The 24,820-nt window shown below is 45.4% G+C and overlaps 2 protein-coding genes and 1 long non-coding RNA gene across 7 annotated transcripts; 2 read left to right on the top strand and 1 right to left on the bottom strand.

The window, feature by feature from the left end:
• The first annotated feature begins 274 nt into the window (after positions 1-274).
• LOC127345746 (phytochromobilin:ferredoxin oxidoreductase, chloroplastic) lies at positions 275-24,719 on the top strand. 3 transcript variants are annotated; one of them, XM_051372278.2, is made up of 9 exons: positions 275-455; positions 1,183-1,302; positions 1,567-1,661; positions 1,750-1,843; positions 1,941-2,072; positions 2,162-2,266; positions 2,430-2,480; positions 2,562-2,607; positions 2,702-3,024. In XM_051372278.2, exons 1-9 carry the CDS (start codon positions 336-338, stop codon positions 2,782-2,784), a joined length of 846 nt encoding a protein of 281 aa, XP_051228238.1. In that variant the 5' UTR covers positions 275-335; the 3' UTR covers positions 2,785-3,024. The 3 variants fall into 3 exon arrangements, with proteins under 3 accessions (XP_051228238.1, XP_071684783.1, XP_051228236.1); XM_071828682.1 differs by lacking the exons at positions 2,562-2,607; positions 2,702-3,024 and adding an exon at positions 24,491-24,719; XM_051372276.2 differs by having other exon boundaries at positions 276-455; positions 2,562-3,024.
• On the top strand, positions 11,545-15,822 carry LOC127345747 (uncharacterized). 3 transcript variants are annotated; one of them, XR_007878937.2, is made up of 5 exons: positions 11,545-12,050; positions 12,733-13,000; positions 14,310-14,377; positions 14,515-14,644; positions 15,597-15,819. It is a non-coding gene; the product is annotated as an uncharacterized lncRNA (long non-coding RNA). The 3 variants fall into 3 exon arrangements; XR_007878936.2 differs by having other exon boundaries at positions 12,727-13,000; XR_011756309.1 differs by lacking the exon at positions 11,545-12,050 and having other exon boundaries at positions 12,057-13,000; positions 15,597-15,822.
• Positions 16,742-20,047, bottom strand: LOC127345745 (receptor-like protein EIX1). The gene has a single exon (XM_051372275.1). The coding sequence runs from the start codon at positions 19,972-19,974 to the stop codon at positions 16,828-16,830; it is 3,147 nt and encodes a 1,048-aa protein (XP_051228235.1). The 5' UTR covers positions 19,975-20,047; the 3' UTR covers positions 16,742-16,827.
• Positions 24,720-24,820: the final 101 nt, after the last annotated feature.

The raw sequence follows: 24,820 nt of genomic DNA, 5'->3' as shown, positions 1-24,820 counted from the left end.
AAGGGAACTGCGTAACCTCCTTTGTTTATCTCGGTGTCAGAATAATCAGCGGGATTTGGTCTATTGCTTCCTTCATCTGATGATCTACCCGCCTGATTATTTCTAATCTGGAGTAGCAAGTGGATGCTGCACGAGCATGGGTTCCCCTGCCATGGACGAAGCAAGTTGCTCTGCTTTCCCCAAAAAGAAAGAGAGAGGGGATGTCCTGCGTCGAGATTCGTGCGGATTTGCTTGGTTAGCTGGACTGAACGGGGTGGGTCCCCTCCCACGTGTCTTTGCTTCGCCCCTCTCATCCTTGCTCCCACCACTACTGTACCAACCTTCTTGGAGAGAGGATGAGCGGCGCCGGCGCCGGCGGTGGAGTCCTGGGCGCAGGCTCGTCGTACCAGAGGTTCGTCCACTCGGCGCTGGAGCTGACCCGCCTCCGCACCGCCCTCACGCCACACCCCTCGCAGGTTCCTCTTTTCAGCTCAAGGGTTCTGCTCATGCCGTAGTTCAGTCCATGCTGCTAAGGAGCTACTCATAACACCAATTGCTCCACTTCATATATTGCTCCAAGTGAAAAGCTTAGCTGCGTTTCAGTTCAGTTGTAATTGGTGTCATCAGCGCTAGGTGTTAGGACCCGTGGGTATTGGCTGGTGTGCGCACCAGATGCGCCCACTTAGGAAAAGTTCAGTCCTTAATAAGGGAGGTGCAGAACTATCCTGCCGCGATTGCAAGCATCTGATTAAAATTTGGTGCTTGGTCTTGAACCGAAGCTGCTGGCCCTCCGCTTGACCAAGACTAAACAATGACTGAAGCAGAAATGTTATTTCTTCAGTTAGTACAACCAAGTAACTGCCACGACTTGTTCTGGTCAGACTTTTTAATCTATGGTTCTAGAAGGTGCAAAATTATAATTTTATTCTGTGTTAGTTGTTCGGTTGGTCAATCTATAAAGTTCTTATACAGTTATACATGTAGCTGCTCTGTCACGTGAAGGCCCCCAACTTAGGACTGATGTTCTGGGACTAGTTGAGAGTTGAAGTTATGTACATGAAAGTTTGGTGAAGAAGCACGCTGCGAATAATAGGCATTTTATTATGCACCTGTTCATCTAGGATACCTGAAAATGTTAGGTCAGCTAGCACCAATCGTACTCCTCGCTTCACAAGATGATTTTGTTCTGTCTTGTGCTTCCAGGAGAAGTTCAGGTTCATACAACCCAATGACGACACTACAGTTCTGAATGCCCTCTCGTACAGCGCTCCCAAAATCAGAATGCTCCGCAGCTTGACAGTGGAGAAGAAAAACTCAGTTCAGGTACTTCTTCTGTCTTCGCGTGTTCCAAGTTCAGGTTTCCTTGACAAAAGCACTCCAAAGAACTGACCAAGAAACCAATACCAGAAAATTCTGTGTGCATGTTAAGTTTATTCAATCTAGTATGCTTGTGATACTATTAATCTTCCAGTATTTTCCATGGGCTGCCTAATCTTCCAGCAAATTCTGTTTACAATATTTACTGTGCAAGCATTCCCGGTATTCTTGCCATGAGCCACTATACTTATGATGCATGCACCATTGCAGGTTCTTGACTTTGCTGCTTTCTCTGAAGCTGAATATGACCTTCCTATATTTTGCGCCAACGCTTTCACAACTCCTGCACAAAGTATTGTTGTCTTGTAAGTGCCAGAATTGTATGTAATTGATGTGTTTTCCACGTGCATTGTACTACTAAGAAATGAATATGGCCTGAATGAATTATTGCAGGGACCTCAATCCTTTATATGATATCACTGTAGACATTGATTACAAAGATAAATACTACAGGGATTTGATGCCTCTTGTACAGAAGTATAGTGAGGTAATTGGATCTTATCTTCGATGAAATGTATTGCCACATACGTCTTCCTCTATTAGCTTTATACATAGCTTGGCATCTTTATTTAGAGAAAATGCAGCTTCTGCCATGGGGCGGCAAGATTACGAGTGAGTCCCTGAGATTCTTCTCTCCGATCGTGATCTGGACTATATTTGAGCCAACTGAATGTAACCATGATGTTCTATTTTCGGCTTTGATGGATTACTATAAGGTATGCAACGATTGTTTTTTTCTGAAGGAAAGATAGAATTTCAGGTATCCTGCTGCTTTGTTTTATCATGCATGTGTCTTACTATGCAGGTTTGGCTTCAGTTAACGGATCAAGCTGCTGAAGAAAACGACGCGGTGAAAATTGTTCGTAATGGAGAAGCGCAGCATAGATATCTCACATGGAGGACTGAAAAGGTTTGTATTTTTGCCAGAACCATGGACTGAAAGTTATATTCATGGGCTAGTGATTGAGTAATACACCGTTACTTCTGTGAAATTATCACTGCTTGGTAGGTATTATCATTTGTGAAAATGGAGTATCTTCTGCTAATCTTGTACTTACCTTGTCTCTGGGCAGGATCCTGGCTATCCACTCCTGAAGAGGTTAATTGGTGAAAGCCAGGCCAAGGTTTTTCTTCTGCCAATCGCTGTATTTACACGCACAAACTTTATGTTTGTTTGCAGAGTTACTTACTGCTTCGATATTTAGGATTTGGTGTCTGAGTTCCTCTTCGAAGGAGTGAATTCTCTTGGAAGTAAGTCTTTCCTGGACTATTTTCCTGAGTACGCACGTGATGATGGGACGGTGAACAAGAAGAGGAGTATGATCGGGAAATCTTTTGAAACCAGGCCTTGGGATGGTACTGGACAATTCAATGCAGGATGAGGTACTTGTTGCAGGGTCCGCGTGCGCGTTCTTCAGATTTTACTGAACTATAGGCCATGAACGTTTTCGCGGCACTCTTGCGTCGTCTGAGGTTTTATTTTAGCGTTCGTTCGTCACACCATCAGGGTTACCTGTATCCTCGTACTTTCATCTGACGGGGCTTGTGTATTTTAAAATACTTATGAGGGAGTTGGGGAATGCTAGTATATAGACTAGTAGTTATCATAGAGACAGATACTTCGCGAGAAACAATGGGAACAAGATAAAGACCCGATTTAATTGTGCATTGCCTTGCTGGCTGAACCTAACGGTGATGAAATTCAGGTGCAACATATGGCAGAAACCAACAACCATAGTGCAGATACAAACCAAAGTAGGAAGACGTGGAATCGGGTCTATGAGATACAGAAGCCAACGGCCACCTGTGTGGCGCCATTGGGTCGTAAGCGTCTCGCCAGGGGATGCATAGGCTGATGTTGTTCTTCAACAAGATCATCATATCCCCCCGGTTCACTGTCGGGATCCACGCACGCTGGCGCTCGTCGTAGCGGAACAACACATCAAAAGGGGATGACCAGCTGGGTCTGGTAGCCTGCAAAAGATCGTCACGGGTCGCCGACTCGACGAGCACGGCCCACAACACTGGCTCCGCCCGTGGATTTGCGACGAGCCTTGGCCTCAAGCCGGTGCAGCTCCCGTCGGGCTCCCAGGCGTTCAGCTGGGAATCGACGCTGACCGTGTAGAAGGCGCCCTTATGGAATATGACGTCCACGTAACTCTTGGGTGTCCATGCCGGCTCGCGCAACGCCGTCCAGCATTTGGCTCCTGGCCCGAGGAATGACAGGCCGTAGCCGCCGCTGTGAATCAGCATGACGGCGTAGGTGCCGAGTCGGCGGCCAGGAGCTAACGCTGCCTTGTGGAACATGTTCTGCCCCATCAGGTTGACGTTCTTGACCACCTTCCTAGTGCGGCGGAGGGACGAGGTGATGCGCGGGGGCCGAGGGATAATTTGATAAAGAGAAAGTGGATAGGTTGTCAAAAATGTTGTTTTTGTGATGATAATGAGACTATTGACCACTTGTTTCTTTCTTGTCCGTTTGCAAAACTAATTTTGAGGATGGTATTCTTTTCCTATAACATTCCTCCTCCATCCAATATTACTAATATGTTCGGTAATTGGTTGAATGGGGTGAATAAGAAAGATAAAGAGCATATTCGTATTGGTATTTCTGCAATTTGTTGGTCGATATGGACAAGCAGAATTGATATTGTGTTTAATAAACAGAAGGGAACCAATTTTTTGCAGGTTATTTTTCGTGTGGCGCATTAGATACAGCTTTGGGTATACCTTCTTCCGGAGGATCAGCGGGATACTATGGCTACTGGATGCAACCATCTATTGACGGTCACACTGGATTGCTATTTCCAGGCTACTGGATAGCGGCACATTAGAAGAATTGAAGATGGATAGTTTTTGTATACTTTTCATCTTTGTTTGGCTGGTTCTTGTTACGGCCTTAGATACCGCATGATTGTAATAAGTATACTTTTTGGACATCTTTTTAAATAAAGGACATGGCTGTGTGCATCTATTGATGCAGAGGCCGGAGCACTGCTCCCATATCGAAAAAATGCGAGGTAGCTGGAACTGCCGTCCGATGAGCGGTTCCAGCAGCGACAGGGTGTACGCCTTGGTGACCACCCAGCCGTATTTGCAGCCGATGATGCGCGTCGGGTGCACTGGCCGAACCTTTCCGGTGGTGTCCAGGGCGACGTCGATGAAATTTTCCGGATTATAGCGGCGAATAATGGGGCAGAGGAAAACCTTGTTTGTCCACGCACTACGGGAGAGTTGATTTTCTGAGGCATTTCCCGTTGAGGCACTTTTTTTAGAGGCATTTAGATGAATATGCCTCTATTAATACTATCTTTAGAGGCATCTTTAGTGAAGTGCCTCTATAAATAGCATATTTTGGGGTATTTACAGAAGTGCCTCTAAAAATATGTATATTTAGAGGCATTTCACTTTGTGCCTCTAAAAAGAGGTATCTTTAGAGCCACTTGTGGATATGCCTCTGAAAATTGTTGGGGCGTTTTCATTGAAGTGCTTCTAAAGATACCATATTCTGGGGCATTTAGTAAAACTGCCTCTAAATATAGGTGTGTTTAGAGGCACATGTACATGTGCCTGTACATGTGCCTCTGAAAATACTAGGGACATTTTTTTGAAATGCCTCTAAAGATGTCATTTTCTGTGGCAATTGTACTAAATGCCTGTAAATATTGGTATATTTAGAGGCATTTCATAAAGGCAATATCTATTCCGAAGCTGACCTGGTCATAACTCCCAGCGAGGTCACGGTCATTGCCGCTGGATCCCGATCGGACGATGCGGACGAAGTGGTGCTCCACACCAAGTAGGCAAGTAGGACAGCGACACAACACACGCACTCACACCTTTCTTCTCTGGCCTCTCTCTCGTTCCTCCCAAAATTCCCCGCTCACTCTCGTGACGAGCCGCCGCCGCCGCCTGGTGCTCCGGCTGCCGCCGGCCCGGCTCCTTCCGGTTCTCCTCCCTCGAATCCCTCCCGCCACGACACTTCTCTGCTCTCCGTTCACCATTTTCGCGTCGTTTCTCCCCCTGCTAATTCCATCCACCTCGCCGGATTTTCTGATTCGATTCGCCCCTGCGTATGGAGGGATTCGACGGGGTGCTGCTCGGAGGTGCGGCTACTCCTCACCGGTGCAGGATACATCCTCTCCGGATCCGGCTTCATCCTTGTCCGTGGCCGCCGGGTGCGTCCTCTTCAGTGCCGGCTACATCCCTACGACGTCGTCCACATTCTTGCGGCACGGGCGACATCCCCGCGCATCGGTTACATCCGGCGCGGCCTCGTCCGCGGCCCCGCTCCAGACAATCGCGTCGGCAGCCACATCCCCCGCCTAAGCTGCTACATCCCGCTTCTCCGGCCGCATCCCAGCATCTCCGGTCACATCCAATTGCAAGGTAATCGACCTTCTTCGCCTTCAAACTTTTTCGTATTGCTACGAGTAGTTTTATTGTGATGCTAAGGTTTGGTTGGATGCATTGTTCTCTGTTCCTGCTCGAACTGCTCCATTATTTTGTTCTGTACATATAGACTAGAATCTTTTGCATGGATAATAGGATGTAAAATTATATGTAAATTAGGATGTGGGGTGATATATCAATCACATCAACCAGAACATTTATTTGTGTCACATCTAGCTGAGATGTGACTTTTAATCTTTTTTCTGCTGAATTTTGTGTCACATCTAGCGACATGTTACAAAATATTCGCCGAATTCCGTAAATTATAGCTAAATGTGACTTATATATCAACTGTTTCTTTCAGTCAATCTACCGACATGTTACAATATTATTCACTGAATTATGTAACACCTAGCTAAATGTGACTTGCATATCAACTGTTTCTTCCTACCACATCTAGCGGGATGTTTACAGAATTATCCGCTGAATTATGTAACACCTAGCTAAATGCCACATATATATATCAACTGTTTCTTCCTACCACATCTAGCGGGATGTTACAAAACGATCCGCTCAATTATGTAACACCTAGCTAAATGTGTCTTTTAATATCACCTGATTTTTTTCTGTAACATCTACCGAGATTTTTTTGAAACTTTCTAAGGAGGAATTCTGTAACACCTAACCGAATGTGACTTTAATATAAACTATTCTTCTCTGTCACATCTAGCGAGATGTTTCAAAACTATCCGCTGACTTTTTTTTATCGCATGTAGCTAGGTGTTATTTTCATCCTCACTGAACTTGTCATATTTAGGTAATTGTGATTTTCATATCTGCTAGTTTTTGTGTCATGTCTAGATGTGAATTTTCATTACCCACTGAACAAGTGTTATATATGTGTCAATTCCATGTGATAATTAACATCTAGGCAGATGTGATTCATATCCACTAATATATGTAATTTGTATTAACACTTAGCTATTTTTAATGTGTTTTTTGTCCCGTAGAATCAGAAATGGCCCACGTGGATGAGTATAGGAGGCCAACCTTGTCTCGTTTTGTGCTGGAACACTAGGCTAAGTGGATGACATGTTCATGGTCAGAACCATGTTTTGAAACACACGTATTTATGTGGCACAACACGTGTTTATCTCTCTAGTCACTATTGGGTTTCAAGTCTGCTGTCAACCAGTCTGTCGAGATGCAACTCATCATTAGGTTCTACATGCCCAGCGACGCTGATAGGTGGGGGATTAAACATAGATTCCAACGAGTTTGCCTTTGAGGGATCTGTTTCAACTGGCCAAATCAACAGGAAAATAGAGTCTCCTGTAGACAAAGTTGAGAAGTTCAAGAGCATTAAAATTGACCTGGACATTACAACACCATTATTGTATGTTTATATTGGGTACTTGGTTGGAGATTTGCTTTGCTTGTTCGAAGCAGATATTGATATTGTTGTTGGATCAAGCACAACCTTGTGAAGAATGGGCAAACATTTTGGTGTTTCTTTTGTTCCATTGCTCCCTGGTTTGGTAGAGAAGCAAAGGCGGTTGAAGAAGCAAGAGGCGTCCGTTTTCTAGGCGTGGTCTGGAGTTCTTCATACATTTTCTAGCTGGTCAGTGGTACAGGCTTTCATTCTGGGAAATGATTTCAGCTGATTGTTGTTGTCTGCCCTTATCGCTCTCTTTTTTTCCATTCGCGAACAAGACCGGTACCAGCTCATGCACATGAGACGGAGAATCCCCGGTGTGTCCATATTAAGAAAGCCATATGCCAATTCACCAACTATATGAATGCCCGCTGTTTTGCATTGGTTTTGCTTGTATGATCAATGTGTCATTGATCATACTCGAGTTGTCTTTCCATTTGGGATCATTTCTTATAATTTCGGGAGTGGTTCCTGTCATGGCATTGCAACATCACAGATTGATATACTGTCCCCAGGTGTACCTGTAGAGATCTTTTTGGCAATGAAATATAAGATTAATACGTGCTTGTTTGTGTGGTACTCCCTTGTTATCCTGTGACTGATCATGTGCTAGTAATAAGATGATTGGAGACCGGATTTTTAATAAGATATAAAAACCATACAGAGGATTGATAAGAAAATATACTTGGAGGATTATCATTATCCATTGGCCTTAATTTAAAGACAATGATGTAGATGGATGCACCATTATTCTGTCGACTCGTAACTGTCAAGTTGGGGAACATGCAAGTGTCGTTATTTCCTCCTAGATTTTTCCCATTTATTATTCTCCATGATGATTCCCCCCCCCCCCCCCCCCTACATTTTCATTCTTATAAAGGACGTACCCAGTGCTGAGAGCTCCCGCACTGTGCGGGGTCTGGGGAAGGTGTTAGAGATAAATAAAATCCATTCCTTGCTGGTTTTCTTTCCTTCACTTAGCTCTCATTGTTTGATTTAATATTTCAGGCGAGCGAAGGAACAGCTGCAAACGGTGGTTGGTGCGACAATTCTTACATTACTGATGTTCTGGAGGAATTGAGTCCTGCAGTTTACCATGGTCAAAATCAGATTCTGCTTGCTAGTGCTACTACTGACTATCGAGGCGTATGTTGCATCCTGCGGTGGTGCCAGTTGCATCCTCGTCGCGACGGCGGGTAAGGCCACTACATCCTTGCGGCGGCTCCATCCTTGAGGCACCGGCTGAATCCCGTGGCGACGGCTTTGTTAGCTGCTGCTAGCCCATGTCATGGTTAAAATCGGCTTCTGCTAGCTGCTGCTACTACTGACTATCGAGGCACATGTTGCATCCTGGCGGGGGCGGCTGCATCTCGGGGTGGTGCTTTCATCCTCGCAGTGGCGGTGGCTCCATCCTTGTGGGGCCGGCTGAATCCCGTGGCGTCGGCTTGGTAGCTGCTGCTAGCCCCTGCCATGGTTAAAATCGGCTTCTGCTAGCTGCTGCTACGACTGACTATCGAGGCACATGTTACATCCTCGCGGGGGTGGCGGCATCTCAGGGTGGCGGTTTCATCCTCGCAGTGGCGTCGGCTCCATCCTTGTGGTGCCGGTCGAATCCCGCGGCGTTGGCTTGTTAGCTGCTGCTAGCCCCTACCATGGTTAAAATCGTCTTCTCTGCTAGCTGCTCCTACTACTGACTATCGAGGCGCATGTTTCATCCTCGCGTTGGCAGCGGCTCCATCCTTGTGGCGCTGGCTGAATCCCGTGGCGTCGGCTTGTTAGCTGCCGCTAGCCCCTGCCATGGTTAAAATCGGCTTCCGGTAGCTGCTGATACTACTGACTACCAAGGCTCATGTTGCATCCTCATGGCGGCGGCTGCATCTAGGGGCGGCGGTTGCATCCTCGCCATGCTACGGTGGAGCTGATAACCAGTTGCTGCTCCATCCTTGAGGCGTTGGCTGAATCCCGTGGCGGCGGCTACATCAAGTGTCGGTGGCTACATTCCAGCATCGGCAACTGCATCCCGCGTTGGCGGCTACATCCAAGTGTCGGTGGCTACATTCCAGCATTGACAACTGCATCCCGCGTCAGCGGTGTAACATTCTTGTGTTTTTTTCCCGCTACATGTAATTTAATCATCTAAGATTGACTTGTCTAAACTTCACACCCATACATGGTAAATGATTTTGGTCTGGTGTAACTTTTTTGCATAAATCACCTACGATGTAACACCAGAACATGGATCCTGATATAGTACATTCAGATTTGTCACAAGAATCTGCAAAAAAGAATTTAGATTTTGTTATGTATCCAATATACTCACGTCAGTGGATGGAGTTGAGAGGGCGGAGGAGAAATGGGCGAGACGCGCCCAGTCTGGGATGTGCCTGCGCGCGAGTTTTTCCTCTTCCCGGAAATTTCCGTTTTTGGAAAGATTCATTTGACCAGAAACAGTATGATGGGATGACCTCGTGTTAGCTTAAAATGAGGTCGACCTTGGTGTAGTCAGACCCTTTAATAAATGTGCCTCTAAAGATACGCAGTGTACAACACATCGAAAAACAAAGTAGACATAGCAGTCCATACATACTAAGTAGTCAGCTACGGTTAAAGAAATCTTAAACCCATTGTAATCTTACCTCCCAGTGTTTTAGGCTCCTGTGGGCGATCGGCGGTCGTTTTCACTGGCCCTACGTGCAGGGCAAGTAACGATTGGCAACGAAAGGAGGAAATGACAAAAAACCACGACAATTGAGGTAGCGGTGTCACATAACCACAAGATGGAGGCTAAGTGACACATTACCACCAACTCAGGGCTGGTGCTCGACACAAAGCACTGATTACATGCTTTGCTGGGTTTAATCACGTTTCTGACAGATGGGGCCGCTGTCAGGTGCCAGGTGGCGATGTTTTCCCCATCATTTCTGACAGGTTGTGTAGGCAGCGGTGCCGCATCCCGCCGCTAGCGCACGTTCTTCCCAGATGCAGCTCCGCCTGTATGCCGGCCGGCTTCGCCGCTCCAGTCCGGCCGCGTGCCCCACGATTCCGGTTGTTCTGTGTCCCGCGGCGTTGTCGACTTCCGCACCTCTCCGCCTCGACCACGCGCCAGCACCTCCCGACTAGCGCGTGCATAAGCTGCGAAGCAGCAACTGCCGCGCCCTCAAGGAAATCGCCTGCGGCCGCCCCTGGACGGAGCTCGCCCAGCCGCGCCATGGCGGATCTCGCTCGCGCAACCACCTCGCGGATCCCGTGCCGGCCCTAGCCGAGCGCGCCGGCGTCACCCTCGAGGAGCTCGTCCTCGCCGGCCACTGGCCATGGTCGTCCGTGCCGTTCTCCACGGAGCTTACCCGTGCCTCCCCCTGGCGGATTTCACTAGTGCCGCTCCATGGCCGGAGCAGAGGTGGCTAGTGGCGGCGGCACAAAGGCTCCGGCAGCTCTGGCTTGGTCAACACATACGAGAATAGAGAAGTACAGACAGAAAAATAAATATTTTTGCCAAGACATCGCCACCTGGCACCTGACAGCAGGCCCCATCTGCCAGAAATGTGATTAAACCTAGCAAAACGTGGAATCAGTGCTTTTGTGTGGAGCACCGGCCCCTGAGTTGGTGGTCATGTGTCGCTTAGCCTCCAGTCTGTGGTCATGTGACACCGCCGCCTCAATTGTCGTGGTTTTTTGTCATTTCCTCCAACGAAAGAAAACCTGCAAACGAGGTCGGTTTGGTCGGCCCGGCCGTCCACCGCCTACCTCCTCCACCTCGCCTGACCCCCCTTCCCCACGCATCCCCCAAAGACCGGCGCCCCCATGCTCCAGACTCCAGAGAGGTCGGCCTCTCCTCTCTAAACCCCCAACAATTTTGCTCCAGACTCTAGAGAGGTCAGACTCCAGAGAGGTCGACCTCACTTAATAATTAGCTCTGTAAGAGCATCTCTACCGACGGCCCCGATAGCGGTCCCATAACATTTTGGCGGTCGGCATCGAAAATTGGCTCGCACCGGCGCGCCCCAAAAAGCTCCAGCGCTTTTTCGAGCCCAATAGAAGCGCCGGCAACCCCGTGCCGGCCCCTTCGCGAAGGGCGCGCCGACGCCTCGCGACACGAGGGTTTTTGCGGGTGGGGCCGCCTTAGCAGTGAGGAGAAGAGACTCGCACGTTCTGTACATGCCTCCCATCGATAGCGGCTTGCGTTCGTGGAAGTGTGCGTCCTCCGATCTGGCCAACTAGTTTTTGTTTCTCCTTATATGGCCCATTAGGCTAAATTCTTTGTTATTAGCCAGCATAAACTGGCCCATGTGGCCCATTAAGTTCAACTGCACCCACGTACTACTTCCACGCATGCTCCCTCGAAAAAAAATTCAACACACATATCTCGACCCCCTTTCTGGTTTCGCTCTGCTCCACGAAGGGAACGCCGCCGCCGCCGGCCACCCGCTTCCCGCCGCCGTGATTTCGGCCAGCTCCGGCCTCCTCCCACGCTGGTACTCTCCGGTGTAGCACCGTGTAGGTATCCGCCGCAGATTCCCCCGCCTCCACGGCATCGTCATCTAACCCTAGCCGCTTCGCCCCCCGTCTTGAAACCCTAGCGCAGCCGCGGTTCGTCTTCCTCGGCGCCGGTGACCAGGAACCGGTGGGCGCCGTCCATTTCCTCTGCCACAACTCCTCCCACCCGCGACCTCCCTCCGCGCCTCCGGCCAACGGCCTCCCACCACATCTCGGCGAACGAGGACGAGCCGATCTCTCTCCGACGAACTACGACGATGAACATCGGATCCGTACTCCTCCAACCCGTGACTCGGTGCCACTCTGAGACGTGACATAACCTACTCCTCGATCCCGTGACGGACCCTCTGGATCCGAGAAGCTTGTTGATCTGGTGAGTTTTACCCATCCTCCTTCTGTTTTGATTTCACGTTTCTCTCTTCGGAACATATTGTCTCACCCAATTAGATCCTTAAATGTATGCTTGCGAACCTAGGTAGTAAATTACTTTGTTTGATCCCTAGGAAATTTGATGAAAATTTTGTTGCATGCTATCTGTTTGTGATAATGCCTGCGTTATGCATTATGTTCTGTTAGTGTGCTTATCTTCCTTTAATCATTGATTCGAAAATTGCAGGAAATGTATAGTTTCCTACTACTTGTTACTATAATTTAGAATTGATGACTGACCCTAGAGTACAGTACTCCATATTGCAGCCTTATCTACTTGTCTGGTTGATATCTCATCATCCCAGATCAGGTCCAAAAACCATGAAATCCTTCTAGATTTTACGGTGCAGATTTAACATGCAGTATGTTCTACTTCTTTGTTGATGCTCAAGAATTCCATATAAGAAAACTATGTTTAGGCTGATGTGTTGTTGGGTTGTTCAAATTAAGTGGATGCAAACATGTAGTACTAGCTAAATAATTAACTGCATGTTCTACTGTAAATTATATGGACATAAATGTAAATTTTCTAATTTAGTGTTTGTTCCTAGTACTTAATAACTCATTTTTGGTGTCTCTGAATGCTTGAATATGTAATCTTTGCTCTTTTTTTTATTGAGGACAAGGCTTCGTCCGAAGCGTCGAGCGGCGCCGCTGGTTTGAGATTGGAGTTGTTTGGGTGTGACCTGGAGAAGCAGGGCGAGTCAGGCATCCTGGCGGCTGGAGTTGGTTGAGAGGTGGTATCCTGCACCTTCGCATAGTCAGTGGTGTCGACGACAACAGCGGTGGGACGGCACTACCGCAACCCCAGCGTATCAAGTGGCCGCTGCCATGTGTCGGTGGTGGGCTCGCCACAACCACGGCGGCTCTTGTTCGTCTACAAGCAACCCTACTGTACGTGCTCTTGGTTCTCCCTGTGTTCTTGATCGTGCTACTGCTATATAATATATTGGTATTTACGCAAGGAGGACTTGGTGCATTTGATCCTGAACAAATGAACAGGGTAGTGCTACTGCTAGTATTTAACCTAGCTAGACAGGAAGAATCAAAGTGAAAGGGCTTCAAAGGTGCTGAGGTTAGAATATATAGTTTCAGCGTAGCTGATGAGGAATGATCAGGTGGTGGTACTTAAAAGTTGGTGCCTGGCCATTGTGGCCTAATCACAGCCATCCAGGGGGTGCAGTAGGGTAGGCCCCATTATGGCTCCATGTGCCTGGGTTTGTTGGGGCCTATGCAATGTGATGTAGTATGGGTGTATGACCACTGTCCTTAACTCTTCATTTTAACCTGTAGAGGTCCAGTCCAGGTCTCTGGTGCTGCAGTGCAGTGCTGGAGATCTAATTTCTATCTGGTCTTGGGATGGTGCAAGAAAGTCCTGGTTTGTTTAGAAATTCAATTTCCAATAAGAGTCCATCGCATTTGTAACTTGTGTAGACATGGAGGTTCCCTAGGGACCGATAGATTGGTACTAGCGCTACTTCTTAAACCTGTTGTCCACTTGGGGTAGCTGGTAGGCAATAACTTGTTCAGGGTAGTAGTGGTCTTTTGAGATGTGACATCTGAGGTGTATGGGCCGTGTGCACTATAGAGTACGCTAGCACCAGCCATTTTCTTGATATTCAACACAATCAAGGGTTTTGTCAGGCCTGTCTCATTCATTGGCATGGCTGACCACCTCTTAAGAGGTGGCATTGGCAAGGCCTTCAAGCAAAGTAACCGAGCTGGTTTTGGTTGGACTCGCGCACAATGAATTGAATTGAGTTGTGGCTGTAAGATATTATTTCCATTCAAACCTTTGGCGTAGGACAACCTGCCCTGGTCTGGTCAGGGCACGGCACTGTGGGCAGCTTGCGTGGGGGTAAAGCGACTGTCCATTACTCTGCTCCTTTTGTTAGATAGATGATGCCGTTTGGAGATTAGTGCTTCTTTACCATGCATTAGGCATATGGGAAGCACCTCTTGGTGTTGGAGGAGTGGAGCACATAGCCTTAAGATGATCTGTTTTGTTATAACTTTAGCGGCAGATCTGTATCAGATTCCGTAAACTATTAGGGATAAAACGATCAATGTCGCTTTGCTTGCTTCTTTGGAGACAGCCATTCGATCACATGGTTTTACATGTCATTACATGGCTAGATACATTGTGTGTGTGCTCACTAATCTATGTGATTATGTTAATTAATGTTGTTATTCGGTTTGTCAGCCTTTGGAGAAACCGGAGGGGCCAAGTTTGTTATGTCAGCAGGTCCTGTTCAGAATCAAATCATAACGGTGATTTAATGGATCTCATTATTAATCGCTCCGTTCATTGCATCAGTTCCTTCTTAATTTCTTACATTAGACCTGTCGTTATTCTAATTCTTTCTCTTCAAAGTTTAACACTTAAATGATTTTATTGCTATTTGCAGTGCTATAGTTGATTGTAATCTCACGTGGCCATGTCATTTTTCTTGTCCTGCCTGCTGTTCTATGCAGCTGAGAGCTCCAAGTTCCCAAACGCCAAAAAATTCAAACACTGAAATTGGAAATAGGATCAAGGTTGGACCTTCACACAGATCCTCTCCCCTTCTCTCCAATTTCCAACAAGTTCGTGAATGGGATGATACAGATTTTTGTCCCCAAGTTCTTCCCCACTATGTGTCAGATCCCTTGGTCCTTGTAGTTCCTCCTGTTTCCTGCTAATCCCTAGAATCTGTTCTGATGTAGTTTTCTCTACGCACACATGCGCATAAAGCTACGCAATAAAGACAGAGAATACAATGTACTTCTATAGTTTTTCATGATCAAATTAGGGAACAGTTGACCAGTAGGTATCAGTTGGAATCAGTTGTATTTAACTCTATAACTTTATAAATTGCATTCTAAACTTTGACCAAAATGATGCACTCTACTCCCTCTTAATCACAATCCAGGTCGTTTTCTACCATCATTACAGGAACAATACTAACCTACCTACACAATACTAGATCTATCTAAACATATGCATACTCTTTTTTATATGATGAAATGGTCAAAATGATCTTGGAAACCATGTTGATATCCTCCTCAAGATACTTCATGCTTTTTTGTGCTTGTGAGGGTCGAATAACTAGACAGACATTTGTAGGCACGATGCTTGAAGGGTCTTACGTATTTATAAGACCAAATCCAATCTTTTTTTGGACAAAAGAACTACTAATATTTAAATTGTCAAGGAATCCTTCAGCAGTGGTTGTGAACAACGGAGTTTTTCAATCCTTTCGACCTTGGTTCCTGTTAGAAAGGTTGAAAAATAGAACCATCTGATTTGCCGGGGCATTAACATACTTTTAGTTAGCTTAATTTTATGCCCTTATTAGTTGAAAAATGGCAAAATTCATTAGATCACAGTAACATACTTTTATGCCCTTATTTGCCAGTCATATTAGCTTCACACGCTATAGCTTTGTTTCCTGTGTAATTTTCAGTGGAGATCATTCTTGTAAAGATCCAGTTCATCTTGCACTTGCAGATACACATGTTACTGTGAACTTCCTGATGGTGCTTCCTGATGGTGCTGTAATCAACTGACAATTCCTGTGAACTCCTTGATGTTGCTGTGTACTTATATGAACATCTTATTTGAATTGCTATGAATTTCTTGATGGTGATGTAATCAACTGACAATTGCTATGAACTTATTGATGGTGCTGAATACTTGTATGAAAACCTTATGTGAAAATGTAGTTACAATTATTAGTGTGAACATCTTATGTCAATTGCTGTTACACTTACTGTGTGAATTGCTACTAAAATGCATAACTGCCACCATAATTGGTTATAGGTATTTTTAAAGTGCGGCTAAAAAACACATGCTATATTTAGAGGCACCAAGGCAAAGTGCGTCTAAGTATATTTAGAGGCACTATGGCAACGTGCGTCTAAATATATTTAGAGACACTGCCATAGTGTCTCTAAATATATTTAGAGGCATTCATCGAAGTGCCTCTAAAAATATATGGAGGCATTCATAGAAGTGCCTCTAAAAATATATGGAGGCATTCATAGAAGTGCCCCTAAAAATATTTTGGAGCGTTCATAGAAGTGCCTCTAAAAATAGCGTTTTAATTGGGCACTTTTTTAGTGCCTCTAAAAATAATTAGAGGTATTTTTTCTATTTATAAGGGCACTTTAAAGTGCGCAGAAAAATCAACTCTCCCGTAGTGAGAGTGACGATTGTCTCTTTGGACCTCTTTTGTAGTAGTAGTCCGACTTCTGCGGTGAGTCCTCGCTGCGAGGCTCACGTGGTGCGGAAGGTCCGGCCGCCTCAGCAGCCGGAGGCGTGTCGTCTTGATCAGGCGACGTTGTCGAGGGGGCCGACGCCCCGCGCATTCTCGTCCAGTGCTTCCGTCGGCAGGTTGATTAAGCCAGTGGGCGCCATGGGAGAGATGGGTTGATCAGCGAGCGTGCAGGAGATGTGTGATGCATGTGACGATCGAGCTAGCGCGGCGTCGCCCTTGTAATTTGTGAGCGTCCGTCCGTGTAGAGAGTATAGATAGAACTAGCATGAGACTCTTGATTATGGTCAAAAAGAATTATAAAATCTTGCAGGGGTCAGAATAATAAAGCAGTACTATAGTCTTACATTTATCACAATAATCCATACATGTATCCGAAGAACTAAACATCTTCATGTTTATATAGTACAAACAAGGCAGACAACATAACACATGCGACCAGAGTGTATCCTTCAGAAAAATTGCTTATTCTACGGCTGTGTTCTTTGTGAAGCTTTTCCACTTCACAACCACAAATACATAGACTCTGGCATACACCTTGTCAAAGAGCTGGAAATAAGCAATCCTCCAAGTCTTCTTGAACAACAGTGCACAGAACACCATCCAGAGCCCCACCACAAGTCCCAGTATAAGACCAAAATAAAAGGTCAGTGGCTGAAATCTCTTGTTGCTGCTTTCGAGATAACCATGGATGAACAGATCATTTCCTGAACAATTATTGAGGAGAGGAGGCCCACATAGTCCACTGTTGCCGATGTACATAAGTGATGGGTTGCCCACATTGAGGGTATCAAGTTGGCGGCCAGAGGGTATCCTTCCAGACAAAACGTTGTAGGACAAGTTCAAGGCAGCCAAAGATGTCAGATTTGATATGCTTGACGGGATTTCACCAGAGAGCTTGTTCTCAGAGAGGTCAAGAGATACCAATGACTGCATGGCGCCAATCGTGCTTGGAATTTGTCCAGTCAATTGGTTCCACGATAGATTCAGATTCATCAGTGCAACAAGGGAATTGATATCTGTGGGAATTTCACCAGTCAAGGAGTTATGTGATAAATCAATGCTCATAAAATATGCAAGTGTTCTACCATATGTAAGCCATTGTCCTTTTGTAACTACTAATATTTTTCCTAGGTGACCAGCTCCCATATTGTTTATGCCATCAGTTCCTCCAAATGTACCATCATACATATCCATGAATTCCTCCTGGAATCTTGTCATAAATGTTAGGTTTGATAGATTCCAAGGTATTGCACCAGAGAAATCATTGCTTGACACATCCAAGTACTGAAGATATGTAAGGTTTGTTATGCTGACTGGAATTTTATCAGAAAATGCATTTTGGCTCAGTAGTACAAAACGCAATTTGCTCAGCTCTCCGATCCATGTAGGCAATTTTCCAGAGAACTTATTCCATGCAAGATCCAAGAACTCCAGATCTGTGTTGTTCCGCAAAAATACTGGGAATTTTCCTGATAGACTATTGTTTCCAAGCAGAAGAAATTGTACCATCTGGATGTCAAAACATTCAGGAATTTCACCCTCTAGAAAATTGTTTGACAAATCCAGATATAGCAATTGTTGCAATTTGCAAATAGATTCTGGGATGTACCCACCAAGACGATTTGAATAGATAACCAATATTTGAAGTCGCGAGGCTTGGAAATTTGATGGTATTGCTCCTGAAAAGTTATTGTTGGAGAGGTCTAACATTGTGATGTTCGTCAGCAACGAAGGTATCAACCCAGTGAGCTGGTTTGAGCCTAGGTGCAGTTCTTCCAAAGCCATGCCATCCAGATGTTCTGGCAAGCTACCACTTATTTGGTTGTTAGAAATGTCGAGATATGTTGCCTGTGAAAATGTATCCCAAAACCAATCAGGAAATTTGTCCTCTATAGTGGTGTTCGAAATGTCAAGTGCTGTGATTTCCCGAAGCTGCTGAAGCCAAGCTGGAAACAGAGGACCCATTTGGCAAGATGCAAACACTGCTGACTCCAGCCTGAAGGGAGGACGCCAATCTGAATCCACCACAATCTTCAATTGATTAGAAGACAGATCTATGTACTTTAGACTTTTTAGATTTGCAAAGTGTTCTTCCGTGATCACACCACTAAAGTTGTTGTTGCTTAGGTCAAGAGAAATCAGATTTTTAAGAGAGCCTATTTCAGCGGGTAAACTTCCAGTAAGTTTGTTTTGCGCGAGAATAAGGGTGGTCAAGTTTATCAATTTTCCAAGGTCGGCTGGTATACTTCCGGTTAAGTTGTTGCTGCCCATGTCCAAATAAGTCAGAGCAGTAAGGGCACCAATTTCAGTTGGTACACTCCCGTTGAGCTGATTTTCCCCGAGATCAAGGGTGGTTAAACTCGCCAAATTCCCAAGCCCTGCTGGTATAAGTCCAATAAGGTTGTTGATGTACAGCTCGAGTATACTCAAGGCGCTGAATTCCCCTATCAAATTTGGCAGGGTCCCGGTGAATTCGTTTTTATGGAAATGTAGCTCCTGCAATGTTTTCCATGCGCATCGTGGCAAGTCCTCCATCAACACCGTTATGTCACCATTCATATAATTTGTAGAGAGGTCAAGGATTTCCAAACTGCAAAGGTTTTTCAGGTTTCCAGTCTTATTCAGATTGGTGTCAGACAAATCAAGTACCTTGAGTGACTTCATGTTTCCTATTGCGTCTGGAAGTTTGCCGAACTTCCAATTTGCTTGATAATTCCCACCAAGAATGAGATATTTGAGGCTTGTTGCATTCCAAAACCAACTTGATGCAATTGAGTGGCCTAAATTATTGTCGGAAAGATCAAGCTTCTCAAGTCTTGTGAGATTAAAGTATGGAAGAGACTGGCTTGCAGTATCAAGCCTACATTCAGCAAAATCGACAACCCTTAGAGATGGAATCATGTTCAAGGTATGAGGCCAATCAGCTATCCTTGAGAGATTTATTCCGCTCATGCCAAGGTACTGCAGCAAAGGTATATTTGTTAACCAGGTAATGTCTGTTGAGTACAATCCAGAGTACAATCCAGAATAACCCTGGCCAAGGTCAAGATGCTGCAACTTAGACAGGTTCCCAAGCTGAGAAGGCACTCTACCGGTAAATGGTAAGCCAGAGAGGTTAAGATATATCAAGTTCTCCATTGAGAACAAGAAATGAGGAACATGACTATTTGCCCCTAGCAAACAGTTCATGCTAAGGTCCATGTGCTCCAGATGCTCCAGGGAAAGCAGCGAGGGACTTATCTCGCCGAACAAAGAATTAGCATTACGGCATGGATTAGAGGTGTCAGGGTCCAGAATTGTATTACCAAGATTAAGCTTGGTGACATGACCTGTTCGGTTGCTGCAACTGACACCTCTCCACCGGCAGCAGTCCTGTCCACGCCACGAGGCGAGGACTTTAGTGCTGTCACTTGTGATACCCTGCTTGAAGGAGAGCAAGGCAGCCCTCTCGACCGGGATGCAGCCGCCACCATGGTGATGCTGGTATTGTAGTGCACCAACGGTTAAGAATGTTGGGATGCTTGAGATGATGAGGATGAGCAAGAGAATGGCTTTGAGTTGCATGTTGCAAGAACAAGAGCTAGCTAGCTGTGGAACCATACGCGCCATACATGCCAAGAATTAGTGTTACGTAGCAACTACTTGAGTTTTGGGAGTGGATATGTCCAACCATTCCACTTGAGCTTCCAGTCAGCCCCCCTCCTTCAGGGCTTCAAGGAGGCCCATTCAGTCAAGTGTGGAAATCGGTGGCCAGACTGTGACAGGATAGAAGTACCCATCCACTGGACTAATTTCCTGACTGCAACCCCACGGTACTGTCAAAGCCACTCAACTTCGTTGTATACTAAAAAGAAATCTTTTTTAAATGCTTGAGTAGTATCAAGATACCGTTTGGCTTCTCGTCTAATATAAAAAGAATAATAAATATGGCAGTGAAAGATTCTAGAACCTGAAGTCTCATGACTGCCACGTGATAATGACGCAATTGCTTCCGTTTGCATTGAGGGGGCTTCTACCGAAAAATGTTCGAGTACCCATTGTGGATCTATGTGCATTTCTCAATACAATTTCGCAGAAGATAATCAATCTAGAAAGTCTACAGAGGTTGCAGAAGTGATGTGGTCCAATGTCTTGTTAGTTTTGAGCTGGTGTTCACACCATTCTTCCTCAATATTATGCCGCATCTCCTTGTTCACTTAGTCGATGAGATTTCCATTCTCGGTCTTGTGTTTCTACACAATATGTTCCCGTTTAAGAGGTTCATGGAGTCTTAAAAAAAATATGTTCATAACCGTGCAAGGCCAGAAAGAATCATCTTCAAGGGCTATGGAACAGAGGAGGTCACTGAGTTCTTTATTGACTTTACTCCTAACCTTAAGCCGATTGGTGTTCTCGAATCGCGGCAGGAGGGGAGACTGAGTGGAAAAGACACGCTAGGAAAGAAAGCAATGATAAGTATGAACGGGCAATCTTTCACTCTAGCACACTACACAGTTCTACAAACTTCCACCTTGGTGGCTCCGTATATCAATGTACACAAGAATTTTGTACGCTCCCACACCCAGGGCAGTCGGACGACTGGATTACACGTGAACACATGGAGACTTTCGGCGGTTGGTTGTAAAAACATCTCATGAATGACACCACTATTGGAGATCAGTTGTACTTGTTGGCCAAGACACCATCTTCGACTGTATTGACTTTCCAAGGGTACGAGATCATTAAATTTTACACGGTCGCCAAAGATAAAATGAGCACCAACCAAAACAGTGGTGTTTGCTTTGATGCAACAAAAAAACAATAACCAAAAGGACACATGTTATGGTTACATAGAGAAGATATGGGAACTTGATTATGGGCTTTCTTTTAAGTTCCATTTGTTTAGGTGTAAATGGGTCAAGATAACAGGAGGCGGGGTTCATGTAGACAAGCTGTATGGAATGACAACAGTGTATCTCAACAATCTTGAGTATAGAGACGAACCATTCGTCCTAGCCAATGATGTGGCTATGGTTTTCTATGTGAAGGACATGTCTACCAAACCAAGAAAAAGAAAAAATAAGCAAACGAATACATCATACGATGAGCCAAAGCGCCACATAGTTCTTTCAAGAAAAATAAACATCATGGGAGTGGAGGACAAGACAGACATGTTAGAAGATTATAATAAGTTTGATGAAATTCCACCCTTCACGGTGAACACTGACCCAAGCATCAAGTTAAATGATAAAGATGCTTTATGGTTACGGCCGACGCGATCATAAGCAAGGGACATACACGAAGGAGTATCTCAATTTCCTATTTCTTCCGCTGTAATTAATGTAACTCTATGTAAGGTATTAACACTACATGAGAATGCTTGGGACATTGATTTGAACAAAAGTGACATTGATTTGAACAAAGTGACATTTCTTGTATGAGAGGGAGTTTGCAGGAGAGGGAGGCGTTCACGGGTTTGAGGAGAAATTTTCTTGGGGCGAGCTCCTTGAAGATGTCGTAGGGCGTGCGCACCAACAACATCTTCGAGAAGCTCCGCCACGGGAGATTTCCCAACCCTTTCCTCCGACCATGGGGCGAAGCTCCCTACCTTCTAGGTTGGCTTATTGAGCTGCTTGCGATTATCGACGCTTCTTTTATAGGCCCGACGCCGCTTCCTCCTTCGTCTTGTTCCTCTGACAAGGCGTCGTGCGTCACATGCCTTATCTCGCCGAGCAGTGCGTCCACCCCCGCGTCCTTATCTTGCCAACAACTTTGTTAGATGGCACAAAAAAAACCACCTTTAGTCCCGGTTGCACCCACCAGCTAGGACTAAAGGTTGCCCACACGTCCTTATCCCGCCCATAGATTTGTTAGATGGCACAAAAAAACACCTTTAGTCCCGGTTGCACCTAACAGCCGGGACTAAAGGTTGTCCACACGTCCTTATCCCACCGAAAGTTTTGTTAGATGACACAAAAATCACCTTTAGTCCCGGTTACACCCAACAGTTGGAACTGGCTTCATCTTCTTCCTCCTCCTCATCATCATCAAGGTCATCCACGATGAAGCCGTCTTTCTCGTACTCGTTTTGTCCCTTCACTTCTCACAACCAGCTATGGCTTCGTCTTCTTCCTCCTCCTCATCTTTATCGGCATCATCCACGATAAAGCCATCCTTCTCGTACTCAAATTCAAACACTTTTCATGTTGAAAATGAAAAAATGGTTAATAATTTGAATAGTAAGAATAATTATTTTAAAAAACATAAAATGGGTTTAGATTAATTATCTAAATTCAAACACTTTTCATGTTGAAAGCTTTGTCAATAGAAATTATGCAAAAGATATAAATTAATGCATTTTAAATTGAAATTGATAAAATAGTTAATAGTTTGAATAGTTACAATAATTATTATAGAAAACATAAAATAGTTTTATATTAATTATCTAAATTAAAACAACTTTTCATGATGAAAGTTTTGTCACATTCAAAATTGTACATAAGTTATTTTAATTCATATTCAAACAATTTACATTAGGAAATATAAATAATTAAATGTTTATAAAGAATAAATTATATTTTTGTTAGATAGAAATTTCTATTCTGAACATTTTGATATGCTATATGTTATTTTCCGATATGAAAGAAGAAAAATAAAATAATTTGAAATACAAATCCAAGTAACCCTTTAGTCCCGGTTTGTAATACCAACCGGGACTAAAGGTTGTATTTGGGCGCGCACCAAAAGGCCGCACGAGAAAAAGACTTTAGTCCCGGTTGGTGCCACCAGCCGGGACTAAAGATCCCCTTAGTATAACCGGCGCCTCCTCCTCCTCCTCCTCCTCTCCGCGCATATCACATAGAGAAGAAGCATTGGGACGTCGGCAAGCTGCAAAAATCGTCCGCCACCATTGCGCACTCGTCGCTGGCGCCCACCGCCTCCGCTGCTGCGCGTGCCACCGCGCCCACCTCGATCCGCCGCGTCCCGCGTGCCACCGCCGCGTCCTCCTCGGGCGCCATGGTCGTCGTCGGACGCGCCACCGTTTCGAGCCGTCGCGCGCCGCCATCTCCTCGGATGCCGCTGCCTCAAACTCCTCGGACGCCGCCACCACCACATCGAGTCGCCACCGCCGAACGCGTGAACCACCGCGTCGAGCTGCCGCCTCGAACGGCCGGTGAAGCCCCATGCGCCCTGGCCTCCTTGTGTGCTCTGTGTTTTCTCTGTTTTTATGTTGTAGCAATAATTATATAGTTATAATAATTAGGGTTAGAAAATAGTTTTTAGGTTAGAAATTTTAGTTAGAAATATTTTGTTAGGAATTTTAGTTACAAATTTTAGTTCTAAATATTTTGTTAGTGTTAGAAATATTTTGTTAGAAATTTTAATTACAAAATTTAGTTCCAAATATTTTGTTAGAAAATTTAGTTAGAACTATTAGTTAGAAATATTTAGAACTATTAGTTAGAACTATTAGTTAGAAATATTAGTTAGAAATATTTAGTTAGAAATATTAGTTAGAACTATTATATCTTTGTTTTGTTACTTATATATATATATATATATATACTTTTTAACTTATATTTCTCTCTATTTTTTAGTATGTAAATATTATATTTGTAGTATGTAAATATTATAGGAAATATTGTATATAACTATTATAGGAAATAACATTATATTTGAAAACCGATGGGGTCGGGAGCAGCAACGCGCGTCATATAGGGACGAGATGGTCGGCCGCCACCGCCACCACCACCGTAGTTGCCACCACGCCGCCACCGCTACCGTAGCCGCCACCGTAGCCGCCACCACCACCACTGTAGGTTCCACCGCCACCACCGCCATCGCCATCGTAGCCGCCACCGCCACCGCGCCGCCACCGCCACCACCACCACCGTAGCCGCCACCGCCACCATCGCCACCGCCACCACCACCGTAGCCGCCACCGCCACTGTAGCCGCTATCGCGCCGCCACCGCCACCACCGTAGCCGCCACCGCCGCCACCACCACCACTGCCGTAGCCGCCACCGCCCTCCTCCTACACCGTCGTAGCCGCCACCGCCACGATCTGCTCCTTCTGGTTTCTCTTCTGCCGATCAATGTATACTTTATGTTATTTGCAGAGTTGCTTACTGCTTCAATATTCAGGATTTGGTGTCTGGGTTCCTCTTCGAAGGAGTGAATTCTCTTGGAAGTAAATCTTTCCTGGACTATTTCCCTGAGTACGCACGTGATGATGGGACGGTGAACAAGAAGAGGAGTATGATCGGGAAATCTTTCGAAACCAGGCCTTGGGATGCTACTGGACAATTCAATGCAGGATGAGGTACTTGTTGCAGGATCCGCATGCGCCTTCTTCAGATTTTACTGAACTCTAGGAGTTTTCGCGGCACTCTTGCGTCTGAGGTTTTATTTTTGCGTTCGTTCGTCACACCATCCGGGTTACCTGTATCCTCGTACTTTCATCTGTGGGGGCTT

The sequence above is a fragment of the Lolium perenne genome, chromosome 3 (genome assembly GCF_019359855.2).
Source record: "Lolium perenne isolate Kyuss_39 chromosome 3, Kyuss_2.0, whole genome shotgun sequence".
NCBI lineage: Eukaryota > Viridiplantae > Streptophyta > Magnoliopsida > Poales > Poaceae > Lolium > Lolium perenne.
The sequence above is the reverse complement of the archived record's forward strand: the minus strand, read 5'-3'. Positions and strand labels throughout refer to the sequence as shown.

Coding starts and splice junctions, on each gene's coding strand:
- LOC127345745 (XM_051372275.1), bottom strand. CDS start 19,974: ATGGCGCGTATGGTTCCACAGCTAGCTAGCTCTTGTTCTTGCAACATG.
- LOC127345746 (XM_071828682.1), top strand. CDS start 336: ATGAGCGGCGCCGGCGCCGGCGGTGGAGTCCTGGGCGCAGGCTCGTCG. Junction 2,073..2,161: donor CTTTGATGGATTACTATAAG/GTATGCAACGAT, acceptor CTTACTATGCAG/GTTTGGCTTCAGTTAACGGA. Junction 2,481..24,490: donor TTGGTGAAAGCCAGGCCAAG/GTTTTTCTTCTG, acceptor TTCAATATTCAG/GATTTGGTGTCTGGGTTCCT.